General features: G+C 44.8%; 1 protein-coding gene across 1 annotated transcript; it reads left to right on the forward strand.

Moving 5' to 3' along the window:
- The first annotated feature begins 224 nt into the window (after positions 1-224).
- On the forward strand, positions 225-12,980 carry dmtn (dematin actin binding protein). Its single transcript, XM_076029807.1, has 16 exons — positions 225-414; positions 1,502-1,560; positions 2,968-3,048; positions 3,163-3,306; positions 3,442-3,486; positions 4,893-5,001; positions 5,096-5,140; positions 5,245-5,373; positions 7,050-7,144; positions 7,240-7,354; positions 7,447-7,502; positions 7,847-7,892; positions 8,284-8,291; positions 8,663-8,728; positions 10,744-10,824; positions 11,538-12,980. The coding sequence occupies exons 1-16, from the start codon at positions 240-242 to the stop codon at positions 11,649-11,651; spliced, it is 1,368 nt and encodes a 455-aa protein (XP_075885922.1). The 5' UTR covers positions 225-239; the 3' UTR covers positions 11,652-12,980.
- Positions 12,981-14,561: the final 1,581 nt, after the last annotated feature.

Genomic DNA, 14,561 nt, shown 5'->3' on the forward strand with positions numbered 1-14,561 from the left:
CCGAGTTCAGCTGAGGACAGGGGCTCGCTGATCTGGTGGCAGCAAAGTTGACAGTGTTTTGGATGGAGGGTGAGGATGGGAGGGAGGGAAGGAGGGCAGGCGATGCCCCCCGGCAGCGTGCTGTTGGGTCTCCGGAGGGAGGAGCGGAACCGCGGTGGTAACTGTTGAGGCCTGGCTTGGGGCGTTGGCCCAGCTGGGGGAGCCGATAAACAGTCAGGCAGGAGGGGTGGGGAGGGGGGATGGGTCGGGATGTCTGCCTTGAGTGGAGGGCTCAAGGTGTCCTTACTGCCGCTGGTCGGACCCCCCAACCGTCCCCTGAGGTGGCTCTGGTAACAGGCGCCTCTGGATCCAGTTCCACTCTCCCCCGTCCCCACCGCCACCACAGACGCTGGCTGAATCCTCAGTCTGCAAGGAGTGGAGTTTGCATGTTCTCCCTGTGTCTGCGTGGGTTCTCTCCGGGTTCTCCGGCTTCCTCCCACACTCCAAAAACATGCATGTGAGGTGAATTGAACACTCTAAATTGTCCGTAGGTGTGCATGTGAGTGTGAATGGTTGTCTGTCTCTATGTGGCCCTGCGATGAACTGGCGACTTGTCCAGGGTGTCACCCTGCCTTGGCCCTAAGACAGCTGGGATAGGCTCCAGCAGAGCACCGTGACCCTGAATAGGAATAAGCGGGTATAGAAGATGAATGATGAATGAATGAATGAATAATAATAATAACAACAATACCTGCAGCAACATGGTGCGAACACGCTGATGCTTGACTTGGGACGAGCACCTGCTGCACTAGCATGCTAACGTCCCCCGACAGTTTGTCTCAAAGGATGGAACAAACACATGGCCGGGCCTGTTGTCACCAACCCGGGGAGAGCTGGCAGGGGCCTCGAATACTCTGAAAAGTATAGAAAGCGAAATAGTAAGAAAATGATGTAGAGAGGAGAGACACATACTGTTAGAAAACATTGGCAAAGTGAGCTTATATCAACATTGTACCGTTAGCGGAACATTTTGAAGGGATCGACTGGCGTGAAATGAAATTAAAATTGTAAATACACGTGTGTTTATATTGAGCAAAAGCCCCAAAATTAAACAGCACTTTATCACATAGATGTTAGAGCAGGTCAACTTAAACTCTCAGAGTACTTTATAGTCTTAGGTACTGTAGTGCACCTTTAAATGAAGAAATAAATAAGTCTGTGTATCCTCTTGGAACGTCTTTCTTCATGTGCGCTAAAAAGCCAGCAAATCACCGTAATTTACTTTGATTGAGGGAGAACTCCCCGTAAGTGCAGCTTTTCGGTTCCTGATAATTTGATCAAAGCCAAACCCAAGCTTTAAGCCTCTTTTCCGGATGCGCGTCAGCGCTCCCCTACTTCCAGGAGTTAAATTTTCCCTTGCTTGAGGTTTTTTTCGATGAGTCATTCCATAATACAATGTGTGTGCCCGTACCGGCTAATGCATTTGCGATTCTCTCCCCCGATCCCCCGTCCGCCTCTCCAGCTGCTGAAAAACCCGACGAGGAGGAGGAGGAGGAAGGCCACTCTTCAGCCATGCAGAAGGTAATCCTACTCCAGTGAGCCAAAATTCTGGGGGAGCGCGGCTGGTGACATCATCGCAAAATGACCAAACAAATAAATAACTGCAATGGAAGAAGCAGGCGCGGTCCAGCCGGATGGAGGCGGAAAGCAACTTTAGAATATCTGATAGCAACAAACAGCGGCTCTATCTCATGCTGTAAATGACGCTGTGTGACAGAACCATCCCCAGTCTGGACACTGTCAACATCCTTAGCATCCATTTTCCCTCCTCCCCACCGATCATATCATCCTCTGTGAGGAACGGTGCTGGACGGAGGCTGGAGTCACACAGTGCAAGCGACACAACACGTTTGTTGACATTCTTCCCTCATGGAAGTCACTTCCCTCGCGCTTCCTTCCTGATGACGTCACAGGAGACGTGGCTGCGATTGGTTGGGATCCAACACGGCGCACAGACACACACACACACACAAACACGCAAAAAAAACCCTTTCAAGCGTCCAAGTCTCAGGTTTTTAAAGGGGTCATTTCCTCAGCTTTATTCTCCATCCTGGACTCCAGCAGAGCTGCCTCACACACACACACACACACACACACACACACACACACACACACACAAAAACTATGTCTAGATCCCTCTGGTAGCCCTCTGTTTACAGCCTCCTTCTAAAAAAATCTTTGGCTAGGGGGCCACAGGTGTCATAGTGGTCGATGTCCAGAATGACCTGTTTTAACGCGAAGAGAGAAAGTATAAAAATACTTTTTCACACTTCTGAGAAGTTCATAGACTCACTGGAGACATTTTCGGAATTGTGGAAATGCATAAAAATGACAAACATTGCCGATGTTGTACCTTTTGCCGCGGGAGTTTAGTGAAATTCTGCCATGCTAGGCTAGCGGGATAAAAAAGAAGTCTTTCTAACCCGGCAGGTTTGGCAGAGTTTATTGTTTATTAGTTAATAATCTATGGCCTCTTTCTAAAATTTGAAAGAGGGGCAGACGGATGGAGTGTTGTGTTGTTGACCCACCTCATAAGAGAACAACTGTACCATGGGATATCGTCACACTATTAAGATAATGGCCTAAGTCATTTTTTGACAAAAATGATTTTTTTTGCTTAAATTATCTCAAAAACTTGAAAAAAAAAAATGACTTTGGCCATTATTTTAATAGGGTGATGATATGTAGGAAACCTGTGCTTTAATGTCAATTGAAAATTAACTAAAGAGTTACAACAAAATATCTGTCTTTGAAGCCCCACGGTATTTAACTCTGTACTGAAAATACACCGAAAATTGACGGAAAGCTATTTTATGACTTGTTTACTATTAATATAATTTCTTCAAGTTCGGGCCGCATATGGCCCCCGGGTCGTAGTTTGCCCATGCCTGGTCTGGGGAGTCACTGTAACGGTTTCTGGTTCCACAGGTGGAGGGACAGGTGACCCCGGTCAACCTGCCTGCATCCAGGGGCCTCAGCGCCCCGGGGTCTCCGGCCTCGAGCATCACAGTGAGCCCATGTCTACGTCCGCGAAACACAAAACTGTTTGGTCGGTGCGTCAAACACACAGACACTGACCTGGGATCTCTGCGTGTGCGTGTGTGTGTGTGTGTGTGTGTGGAGACTCGGGTGAACGACCAAGTGGTGGGCTACAGAGACCTGGCGGCGCTGCCCAGAGACAAAGCCATCCTGCAGGTGGAGCGTCCCGACCTGATGACCTACCAGCCGCACCTCACCTTCTCGCCCCTCGACCCGCCCCGCAGAGAGGTCCCCCCGACACACACACACACACACACACACGCTCAGAAATAAGGACGCAGCCTCAGATTGACAATCTTTTCCTGAAGTGTTTTCTTCTGAAAGAGCCTCGGCGTGAGCTTCCTGTGTCTCTCTCACCCGCAGAGATCCATGTCTCCTCCCCACACGTCTCCTCCAGCCTCCCCCGGGGTAAGAGCAACAGCCGGTAAAAAATAAACATTTTTGCTATGTGAAAAATCTGCTGTAGCGCATCCATCTAGCAAAGCTCCTGGTCGGTCCCGTGTCCCAAGAAGGGACTGCATTTAAAAAATAAAAAAAACACACACAAGCAGACAAACAAAAAGCAGCCCTTGTTGCTTGTTAAATAGAATATTAGTCCACTAGTGTTTTAGGGGGTATCTAGAGGTTAACAGTAGTAAAACTTAGCGGAATCATTTATTTTATTTTAGTTTTTTTACCTCCAATCAAACCTGCTGTCTTTGCTCCTGCACTGCAGCGACTAACGTGTCAATATCTAAGAGGCCTAACGTCCAAATCCTTGTTTTAAATGAAGCGTCACACAGCAGATGAACCCCCCACCACCACCGCCATCCTGCCGCCCCCGTGACCCGGTCAAAGCTTCTATGAGTCAGCCATGGTTTGGAACTCGGGCTTTTTGAGAAAACTATAAATCGACTCATGACTTTCTGTCGGTGTCCTTCTTCAATCGGGACCCTGTCTTCCTCACGCCGCTAAAATGTGACATTTAAAGCCCGTTGCCTCCGAGACACAGAGTCTCTGTTCTGCAGGCTGCAGCCAGCAGTCCCCCTCCACGCTATGCCCTCAGTTCTAGCGGCTCTAATGTTGTTAAGATAGAGAAAAAAGATAATTAATATCTTACTGGGCGACATACTCTCATTCCTGTCTGAGTCAAAAGTTTCTTTCTGCCTTAGAGGACTGCAGTGTTCTTCACAGATGGGGCCCGGCGGGGGCGGGGGGCGGGGGGGGTAGCTTTGACTAGGATGGCCTAGAGTATTTTGCTCAATCAACTGCTTATTTGTAAAGCAAAGCTTAAATTAGTGTTGCCAAAAATATCGATATATTGATAAAATATCGATACTTAAAAGTAAAAACGGTACGATATGACTTTTCCGTAGTATCGATATATTAATACTACATCGACTCGACGTGCGGCGCCGCCAACACACACAGAAACGCTCCGAGTGCTCCCTCCCCTACGTCCCCTACTTCTGCGAGACTTCACTATCGAAAATCGTATCGAAAATCAATATTTTTCCAGATATCGTATCGAAGTCTGAAATCTAGTATCGTGACAACACTAGTTTAAATGAATGGTCACAACATACATGCAAATTTGCTTTGCAAAATGGTTAAAACTCCCATGCCCTGCCATGTTATTCTTACGAAACTGTGAGGTCTGAATCCTCTGATCTTGTCTTTTTTTTAGATTTTTTCCTTAAAAATGAACAAAGTGAAGGCTTCAAATGAAGACTGCCTTTTGTTTTGGCCAGAATACTTTTTACTCTCAGAGTAAACTTTTTAACTGACTTTTTTTTAAAAAAAATGTATTTATGTTTGCTTTTTTTTTCTATAAGATAAAGGCACGTAGAGCAGAAAGTGAGAGTGGCTCCCCTGGAGGTTCATCGCTGCAACTGCAGGCTACGCGCAAGATCAGCACCAGTCAGCAGCATTTCCACAGACCAGGTAACACAAACACAACCACAGAGAGAACTTCATTTAGAAACAGCATGTTTTAAATTTTCCTTGAAGTAAAACTGAATGTTTGCATTATCTCCAGACAACGGAACCAACATCTACAGGAAACCTCCCATCTACAAGCAAGGTGAGCGGCCGCTCACGTCCTCAGCGAGGTCCTCACGAACCTCGCTGTTCTCCCCCCCCCCCCCCCCCGACGCTAACGCGTGCTGACGCTCTGTGTCTTCGCAGAGGCCAACAAGCATGTGGAAGGCGTCATCCAGTCGGCCAAGTTCCCCGCAGCTCAGCCTCCAGATCCCAACCTGCCGTCCAAGATAGAGACAGAGTACTGGCCCTGCCCGCCATCGCTCGCCGCTATGGGTAAACGGACACCGAAGCGCCTCGGCTGACAAACTGCTTTCCCTCATCTTCATCGGCGAGCAGCTGCACTTGTCATGTGAAAATCACCTTCTTTAAAACTAGGGGTCACTGTTTCACCGTCAGTGTTGTTGAGATTACTCCAGAAAGGTAATCCAACTACTGATTACTCCTAATCAGTAATCTAATTACTTCTGTAACTACTTCATTTCATAAGTGATCAATTATTAATTACTTTAGTTGAAAAAAAGATAAAGGAACAGTTGAGAACGTCTTGTTTCCTGCACATAAAGTACAACGAGCCACAATATTCTTTCATTACATGAGGCAAACTCAAAATAATGTTTGTATTTCCAGCGACAAACGCAATCGCTGTTTTTTCTTTTGCCGCCGCCGGCCTTGATTTTGGTGCGTCGCCGCATATCAATGGCGTTGCATGCACGGCTGCGTCATCAATCTGCGGCATCAGTGTTTTCTGTTTGTTTTTTGTTCACATTTTGTGGATAACGAGACATTTTTAGGTTGCAAAATATTTCAGAAAAGTAATGGAATCGTGACTTGATAAAGTAATTATTGTGTAATTACCATTTTTGCCAGAGTAATCCCGTTACATTACTCTGTTACTAAAAAAGTGGTTTCATTACAGTAGTGGATTACTTAGTAATGGATTACTCACTGACATTGCTCCCCGTAAACAGACTATTACGTGTGGGTTTGTTTTTTTACTTAAATACTCCTAATAGTAGAGTCAACATGACTTCTGACTAAATGGAAGATATAATGCATTTACAAGGCTTCCAAAAATCCAGGAATTATACTAACTCCACTCGAAGTCGACCTGCCCCATATTTTAAACCCAAGACTCAGACAGAATCAGACAATGACAACATGACTTGGCAGCTGCAGCTTGACAAGGTAGCGTTCGCTTGCAACAGTGACTGTATAAAATGAGGGGCGGAGCTTCCGGTTTCAAAAAGGAGCCTCGTGCCAAACAGCAAACATTGGTTGCAAAAAGACTAAAAATGATTAGCTGATGATATGGAAAGTAGCCCTTGATTCAGGGGGTTTCAAACTCAAATACACAGTGGGCCAAAATGTATAACTTGGACAAAATTGTGGGCTAACATTGATATTTATTTATTTATTTTTAAATCCTCCTCCAGATATAACAGCGACGCTTTTCGAAAGGACCCAAACAGGTTGACTACTGTCAACAGGGGAGAGGCACCTGTCCTGTTTGTAGTGTTAGCGGTACATGTGCCGTATAATACTGACAGTATCAGCTCTAGCTCTAGTCGTATTGCCTCGCGGGCCAAATATGATTACAATGCAGGCCAAAATATGGCCTGCGGGCCAAAGTTTGACACCTAATTCATACATTTATGAAAATGTATGAAAATATGCTTTAATGTCTGATTTGGTCTAATTTTGAGTATTAGGATAATGTAATGCAATAAAACAACTTCTTGCAGAACATGCACAGGAGACACTGGAGACTATGAGGTGGTCCTCATAACTAAAACACAAATATTTTGCTGAAACAAGTTGTAGTTTGTTAATGGTTTGTTGTTTTTGCAGTGGTGATGCTGTTCAATGTATTGCAACCCTGTCAAGAGCTCCACGTTTCCAGGCCTGCTTGTCAATCTGCTCTGAGTGGACTTGACTGTGAATTCTTGCAGAGATAGAGTGGAAGAAGAAGAGGCTGGAGGAGGAAGACGAGTTTGAAGACCTGACGGACGAGGCCAAGACGCTGCAGGAGCAGGAGCTGGACAAGGTTGGTGCGCGACCCGCTTGAAAAAAAAAAAAAACGTCCCTTCGCCTTCCGAACCCCACCGAGGCGGTGTAACGACTCACGGTGTTCACGCTCAGATCCAGTCCAACCTGGGTCGGCTCATCCTGAAGGAGGAGAAGGAGGAGAAGGAGAAAGCCGTCCGTTTTCGGAGGAAGACCCAGTCGCTGCCCGACAGAACGCACATGCACACCAGTGAGCCGGAGGACAGTTTCTCACGAAACTGTTTTTGTTTTTGTTTTTTTTTCTGCATCTTCATGGGTTCTGATGCATTTCGTTCCCCGCAGGTCTGTCTGCCGGTGCTTCCAAATCTCCTTCGCACTCAAGCTCAGGCCTGACCAGAGTGAGTTCTGCAGCGCCAGCTCCCCGCACATCTGCTCGTATCTGTTGCTGATTTGGTGCGACTGAGGCCAATTGTGTTACATAATTTTAAGATTCATTAACTGCAACAGATTTGATGGCTCATTTAGGAATAATTCATTTTAATATCCTGTGCTAGTCTAATAATATTCATCCTATCAGGTGTTGAACAAACAGATGTCAATCGTTTAAATAACATTTATATATCCATGTGCATTAAAAACACTATATACAGTATTTTAATATCTGTTATGTTCGTAAATGACACAAGTCTATGATGTAAACAATCCAAATAATGATAGTTGCATTGTGTGTGTGTGTTTGCAGATGCAGTCTGCAGAGTTTTCTTCAGAGGCCGATAAAGGAAGACAAGGTGCGACACCTCCGTGTTCAAAGTTCATATATTTCAGCAGTGTCTTTTTCTCCTCCTGGTTGAGTCTGTCGCCACGTTGATTTCAATGAAATCGAGAAACCTATCGGGGCATTTGAGGTTATTTCCACATCGTCGGTCAATTGGATCATTGGGTAAATAAAAGTCGGGAGACTAATGCTTCAGGTGAGGCTGCGGCTCCGTGAGAGGGAAACGAAAACGACGTGACGAGGGAGCGCTTGGTGCTCGAACCGCCGCTGCCGCCCCTCTGGAGCCCCGTGTCTGTCGCCGCTGATCAACTGTGTCTGTGTCTGTGCTGGTGTGATGGTGTTTGTGATTTCCGTCCGATCGGACCTCCTCACGCTCTGATTCTCTTGTCTCTCTGTCTTTGCAGCTGCTCAGGTAAGCACGTCGCATGCTCGAGCTGCTTGTGTGGGATGTTGCATGCCCGATTGACGGCAATCGGCGGTGTTGCGAAATTGACACCTTTTAGCGCGGGGGAAAAAAAAAAAAAAAACGAAACGCGCAACTTTTCCGTGAGCTCCTCCTGCGTTCTGACCTCCTGCACCACCACCTTGACGCATCTCAGCCATCGACTTACCAACGCTCTTGAAACCTGCATCTCACCGCGGCGGCACAGCTCTCAGTAACACGATGCTTACCCCTGGCTTTGCATGACAATGACTGTTGTTGTCATCACCCAATAATTGTGGGTGCTTTTCTCATCCCATTCTGTGCGTTTGTGTGCACGTTTGTGCATGTGCCCCCTGCAGAACGGTGAGGCTCGCAGGGAGAGGATGGACAGAGGAAACTCTCTGCCCAGCATCCTAGAGCAGAAGGTTAGCCGTCCTTCCAGCTCGCACCTGCACAGCCTCGATTCACACACACACACACACACACACACACACACACACACACACACACACACGCCTTGCGTTTGCCTTGCGTGAAGGCTAAACACAGGGTCCAGGACGCCGTTAGCCTGTCAGCCTAGCGTAGCATTGAAGAAAGAAGAAGAAGAAGATGATGAGGACAGAGTACAGTACACTCACGCCATTTCCACATCTCAGGGCTGCTGGATTGTTCTTGATTCTCGCAACCTGTCATCTCATTGGTTTCCAGCCAAACGCCAGCCAAAGTATGACCAGGCAGACCCGTGTCAGTAGAGGAGGAAGAGGCTCGCAGACAGATTCATTCTTGACACAAACACAAAGCCACTGCTGCAACTTCTAATAACAACTATTTAATGAGGGGTCTCAGAATATAACTTCATAGCAAGGAGAGCAGATATTGGATTTTAACAGTCATTGAATTGTAAAAAAAAAAAAAAAAAATGTAGAGAAATAGAAATAAAACTATGTATCTGCTATTAAAATCAGACAAAGTTAGACAAAGGTGCTCATATACAGCTCTGGAAAAAAATCAAGAGACCACTGCAAAATTATCAGTTTCTCTCATTTTACTATTTATAGCCATGTGTTTGAGTAAATTAAACATTTTTGTTTCATTCTTTAAACTATTGACAACATTTCTCCAAAATTTCGAATAAAAATATCATCATTTCTAGCATTTATCTGCAGAAAATGACAAATGGTCAAACTGACCAAAAAAGATGCAGTGTTTTCGGACCTCAAAGAACGCAAAGAAAACAAGTTTATATTTGTTTTGAAACACCACAATATTAATGTTTGGAAATCAATATTTGATGGAATAACCCTGATTTTTAATCACAGCTTTCATGTGTCTTGGCAATGCTCTCCACCAGTCTTTCACATTGCTGTTGGGTGACCTCATGCCACTCTGTTTGATGGCTTGTGACCATCCATCTTCCTCTTGATCACATTCCAGAGGTTTTCAATGGGGTTCAGGTCTGGAGATTGGGCTGGCCGTGACAGGGTCTTGATCTGGTGGTCCTTCATTCACACCGTAATCGGCCTAGCTGTGTGGCATGGAGCATTGTCCTGCTAGAAAAAACAGTCCTCAGAGTTGGGGAACATTATCAGAGCAGAAGGAAACAAGTTTTCTTCAAGGACGACCTTGTACGTGGCTTGATTCATGCGTCCTTCGCAAAGACAAATCTGCCCCTTTCCAGCCTTGCTGAAGCACCCCCAGATCATCACAGATCCTCCACCAAATTTCACGTTGGATGCGAGACCCTTTGGCTTGTAGGCCTGTCCAGGTCTCTGTCTAAACATTAGATGACCAGGTGTTGGAAAAAGCTGATAATTGGACTCATCAGAGAAGATGACCTTACTCCAGTCCTCTATGGTCCAATCCTTATGGTCTTTTGCAAACCTCAGCCTGGCTCTTCATTGATTCTCATTGATGAAGGGCTTTTTTTTCTTCTACTTTTCCTCACTCAAAACTTTTCTTTTCAACTCTTTTTGAATGGTCAGTAGTTATTTTTTTTTTAAATTCCAATTACTTTTGAGGTACTACTAACACTGTTTTTACCATCCAGCTGGTCCTATTGCAAGAGGGTAGTGATGACCATAGCAGGTGGTTTCTATTCTTTTCCTTGCTATACAAGATTCTGTGCAGGTGCTCACCTAATCAATACTTCATGAAGTAGAATGGGGTGTGCCTGTGTTGGAATTCAACAGACACTGGAATGGAATGGCTGTCAAACATGTGGAGATGTTGATTTCAGAGAAATTTGCAGCGGTCTCTTAATTTTTTCCAGAGCTGTATGTTTAAAGGAAGTATTGACAATTACATTTCATTTTCACCAAGTATAAATCAGGAACAGGCAACAAAAAGTGTTTTATTGGCTTCTTCTTCAGCTGTAGTATTCCTGTGTTGTTTTTTATATCTTCCTCCCGTGGAAATCCGAATTTCCCTATCTTGTCTTCAGATTTATCCCTACGAAGTGCTGATTGTGACCCACAGAGGGCGCCCTAAGCCGCCGCCGGGAGTCGACCGCACCCGACTGGAGGTATGTGACAGATGCATGGGTGAAGGTGCGCATGCTCGTGCCCTGGTTTGGAGCCTTAAAAAGAAGCTTTCAGGTGAAAAATAAGGATGCATTCAGTCGTGGTATATATATATATTTTTTTTTCAGCTTGAATGGTCCTGTATTATTCCAATTTTCAGATTTTTAATTTGATTTTAAATTTTCATCCTGGACATCTGCAAAACAGCCTCAAGTGATATCCAAAAAGCAAGAAAGCTCTCCGAAAAAATCCATCTTATTTAGCCCCGTGTTAACAGCCTTCTGTTAAAAAATAAATAAAATAAATAAAAGCTCAGTTAGAGCTTCTTGCCTCAAGTGATGCAGTCATGTTTGGAAGGCAACTGAAACAAAAAGACTACAGCGTGGTTGTAGAATCACGTGGCTGGAGGTGTTGAGTCACTGCTCTTTGTGACATCACTAAAGGCTGTTTTTTTTTTTTTTTTTTTTTTTTTTTTTTTACAGTTTAGGAAACACTTTTTGAAAAATGGAGCAAGCCACCAAAGTAAAGGCTGATCTGTTCTCACTTCTGGGTGGAGTTTCTTGACAGACGGATTAATGTTAGGAAATATTGTTGAAGTAAATTCTGCAAAAAAAATACGGGACCTTTAAGAATCCCAACACATCGAGCAAAGTGGAAAAACGTACTTGGAAAGGCTGCCGGCGATGAGAGCGCTCTCTCCCCATCTGTCTTCCAGAGGCATCTGGCTCCAGAGGAGTTCCAGCAGGTGTTCGGGATGCCCATGGCCGAGTTCGACCGCCTCTCCTTGTGGAAACGAAATGAACTGAAGAAGAAAGTCTTGCTTTTCTAACAGGAAGTGATCCCCCCACACCCCCACCTTCCAAATACTCAAGGAGTTTAAAAAAAAAAAAAAAAAAAAAAAAAAAAAGAACAGGCCGCATCACATAGACAACATCTACAAACTGACAGAGCGATCCATGATGTAGCTAACCAATCATTGCCCCTCGTGCGGCGGCGCCCCCCCCCCCCCCCCCCGTGGATCAGAGCTGGCCTTGATTTGCCATTTGACTCTGACTAACCGTAACCTGATGCACTAACACTCTGACATATTATCTGTGCTGCACTTATAACCACCACTGCTTGCAGATCACCCTCATTGTGTGTCCTCTCATCCTCCATCATCACCATCACCACCATCATCATCATCATCATCATCATCGCTTCTTAGCTTTCACTGAGGTCAACGGGTACCGTATCAGGAAGTCTCTTGGCTCGAGGCTGCTTTGAAACGTTTCAAAGAGAGGAAGAAGGCCGCGACAGTGGGGCCTTATCATGCCACCGCGCTCCGCAATCGTCAGCGTGCGCTCGCAGTTGGGGGGTGGTGGCTTGAAAACGTACAATCTGCCGACTATAGCCAGCAGGACCGACTGCAGGTGCTGATAAAAAAAAAATAATAATAAAAAAAAAAGAACGTAAAAGCAATACCGCCACATTAAAATCCTGTGTTTTTAGGACCTCCACCGTCTCCCCCTCGTCTGCTGCCTGCTTCAGTTCACTCAGCTGAACTTCCTCAACACCAACGCCAACTGTGTATTTTGTAACTCAGCCATGCTAGCAGGTCTGCAACGCTGTTATGAGACACAGTATGTTTGTTTCTGGGTTGTTTTTTTTGTTCTGTCTTTTTTGAGTCGAAACGCTCACACCCTCCTAACGACGTCAGCTGATTTACACCCGGCACAGCGGGTGGAACGTGTGGGCCCGAACCTTCTGGGACGGATTTCACTCACATCAGCAAACGGGTCAGTGCCAGAACCTGCCAAAAACCTGCCAGAACTCCATTCACTGTGCGGGGTTATGACCGGCTCGTCCACCTGGTCCGTTTTGTACCACAGCATGTAAACACAAAGTGCAACCAAAGCTCACAGAATCGTCCCGACGGGCCACGAATGTCTCGAACTACATTTGGTCTCATCAGTTGCATAATATGAATCATTTTAAATTGCTTGTGAATTTACAAGCTCTTAAACGTATGGTTTGCTATAAAACGTACCCTTAAATGCCATAGTGACTTCTGTACCATGGTCCATGGAACTATGCGAGAATAGCAAAACTGTACTTGCACAGCGTCTTAAAAAGAAAAAACATAATCAAAACTTGTTATAAAGTGCTCAAGGAAAAACATCACTGGCTCAGTTCTGGGAGGATGTTCCACTTTAAAGAGAGCCAATAAATGTGACGAGGAACTCACGTAAGCGATTGTAATATCTATTATTATTTATTTTTCATGTGGTGGTCTTTCTTATTTATTTATGACGATTGTAATTTTTTGCTGCCACGACTTTCCTTGAACTGTTGTCATACGTTGAACATTTCAAAAGCAGCGACTTTGACTTTGTTCCTTGCTTCAACTGAACCTTCTCCCTCTCACCCTCTCGTCTTCACCCGACAGGTAAAGGAGCAGTTACACTTTTGCAACCATCCACATTAGCAGCATCTATATTTGATTGTCTCTGATGTGTCTGTCATCACACCATCGAGCCCCCCCCCGCCCCAGCCCTTTCCCCCCCACCACCACCAGTGTTTCTGTTGTATGATGTCAAGCAGTCAAATAAAGCAAAAATGATAGATGCACTGATATTGAATGTTGATTTTCTTGCCGTCCATGGGAGATAAACCCCCTTCTAGTCCTTTAAAAGAGCACAACTTACCGTCTTTGCCCCATCAATAAGTTGCACAAGCTACCTAGACAGCGTTTCCTGCAGTAAACTGGGCCTGGGAATGACCAGCAGGCATCACGAAACCAGCGACTAGCAGGATTTTTAACATTGTAGATAAATTGCTTTGCTCGACAGCTATTTCACACCTCATCAGCTTTATTTGTCAATTGTATTTTTTCTTTTTTTCTTTTTAAAATACACTGCGACCAAAATTTGAATCGCAAACGCCATCAAGCTGAAAGGCAAAACGCGATCTCACTGTGGCCTTAATTACTGGAGACAGCCCACTCATTCATGGAAACAAAACTGGGTCTGGAGTGCCCCCACAGGCCACAAGTCATAAAGTCATAAATAGCATTTAATTAATTATCTTCGTAAACTATGTCATACAAAGCTCATCCATTTTGTTTCACCAAACTTCATGATTAAGCAACGCATTTCTATTTCTCCGAGGCTTTGACTCGATGCCGTTTCACCGTTTTCCAGTGAATGTATTTCAATCTCTTCTTTGGCTGCTGTGAGCAGCTACCGGTCACCTTGTATCCAAATCATCGAGGCAATCTGAAAAAGACTTGAAAGGGTCTCTTTACGCTGGACTCTTCATTTCGATTATAAAAGACACTTAAAGGGCCGGCGTGTAAGATTTAGCAGCACCTGATGGTGAGAAAGTGTAATGAAAACAATGAAAATACCAGTTTTCCAATGTTGCTTTCACATCTTTCTTGTACCTGCTGCTTGTTATTAGCAATTACAATTACACAATTGTAACTACAATTACAAGCTACGTATTAGTTACAATAATAATAAAAAGAAACACCATGAATCTTTATTTTCCATTTCAATCATTAGATCCCTTTAGATGTTACACACTAGGCCTTCAATATTTAGGAAACATGAAACTGAAATACAATTTTAAGCTAACTGCCGTTATTTGCTACCGTTATCCTTAAAGAGCAGCTCTATGCCGCGCCATTGTCCTCGGCTGCAGTGACTTTTAAACACCTCTTGTAGTGACTCTCCTTCCTCTTTTCTTTAAACCAATC

Source organism: Nelusetta ayraudi, unplaced genomic scaffold, assembly GCF_046127955.1.
Source record: "Nelusetta ayraudi isolate G7.1 ecotype Tasmania unplaced genomic scaffold, CSIRO-AGI_Nayr_v1 ptg000026l, whole genome shotgun sequence".
NCBI lineage: Eukaryota > Metazoa > Chordata > Actinopteri > Tetraodontiformes > Monacanthidae > Nelusetta > Nelusetta ayraudi.

Bases quoted from the DNA above. Each gene is read 5' to 3' on its own strand.
- dmtn (XM_076029807.1), top strand. From the start codon at position 240: ATGGGTCGGGATGTCTGCCTTGAGTGGAGGGCTCAAGGTGTCCTTACT. The intron at 1,561-2,967 runs GTAATCCTACTC...CTGGTTCCACAG, and splicing joins ACTCTTCAGCCATGCAGAAG to GTGGAGGGACAGGTGACCCC. The intron at 10,825-11,537 runs GTATGTGACAGA...TCTGTCTTCCAG, and splicing joins TCGACCGCACCCGACTGGAG to AGGCATCTGGCTCCAGAGGA.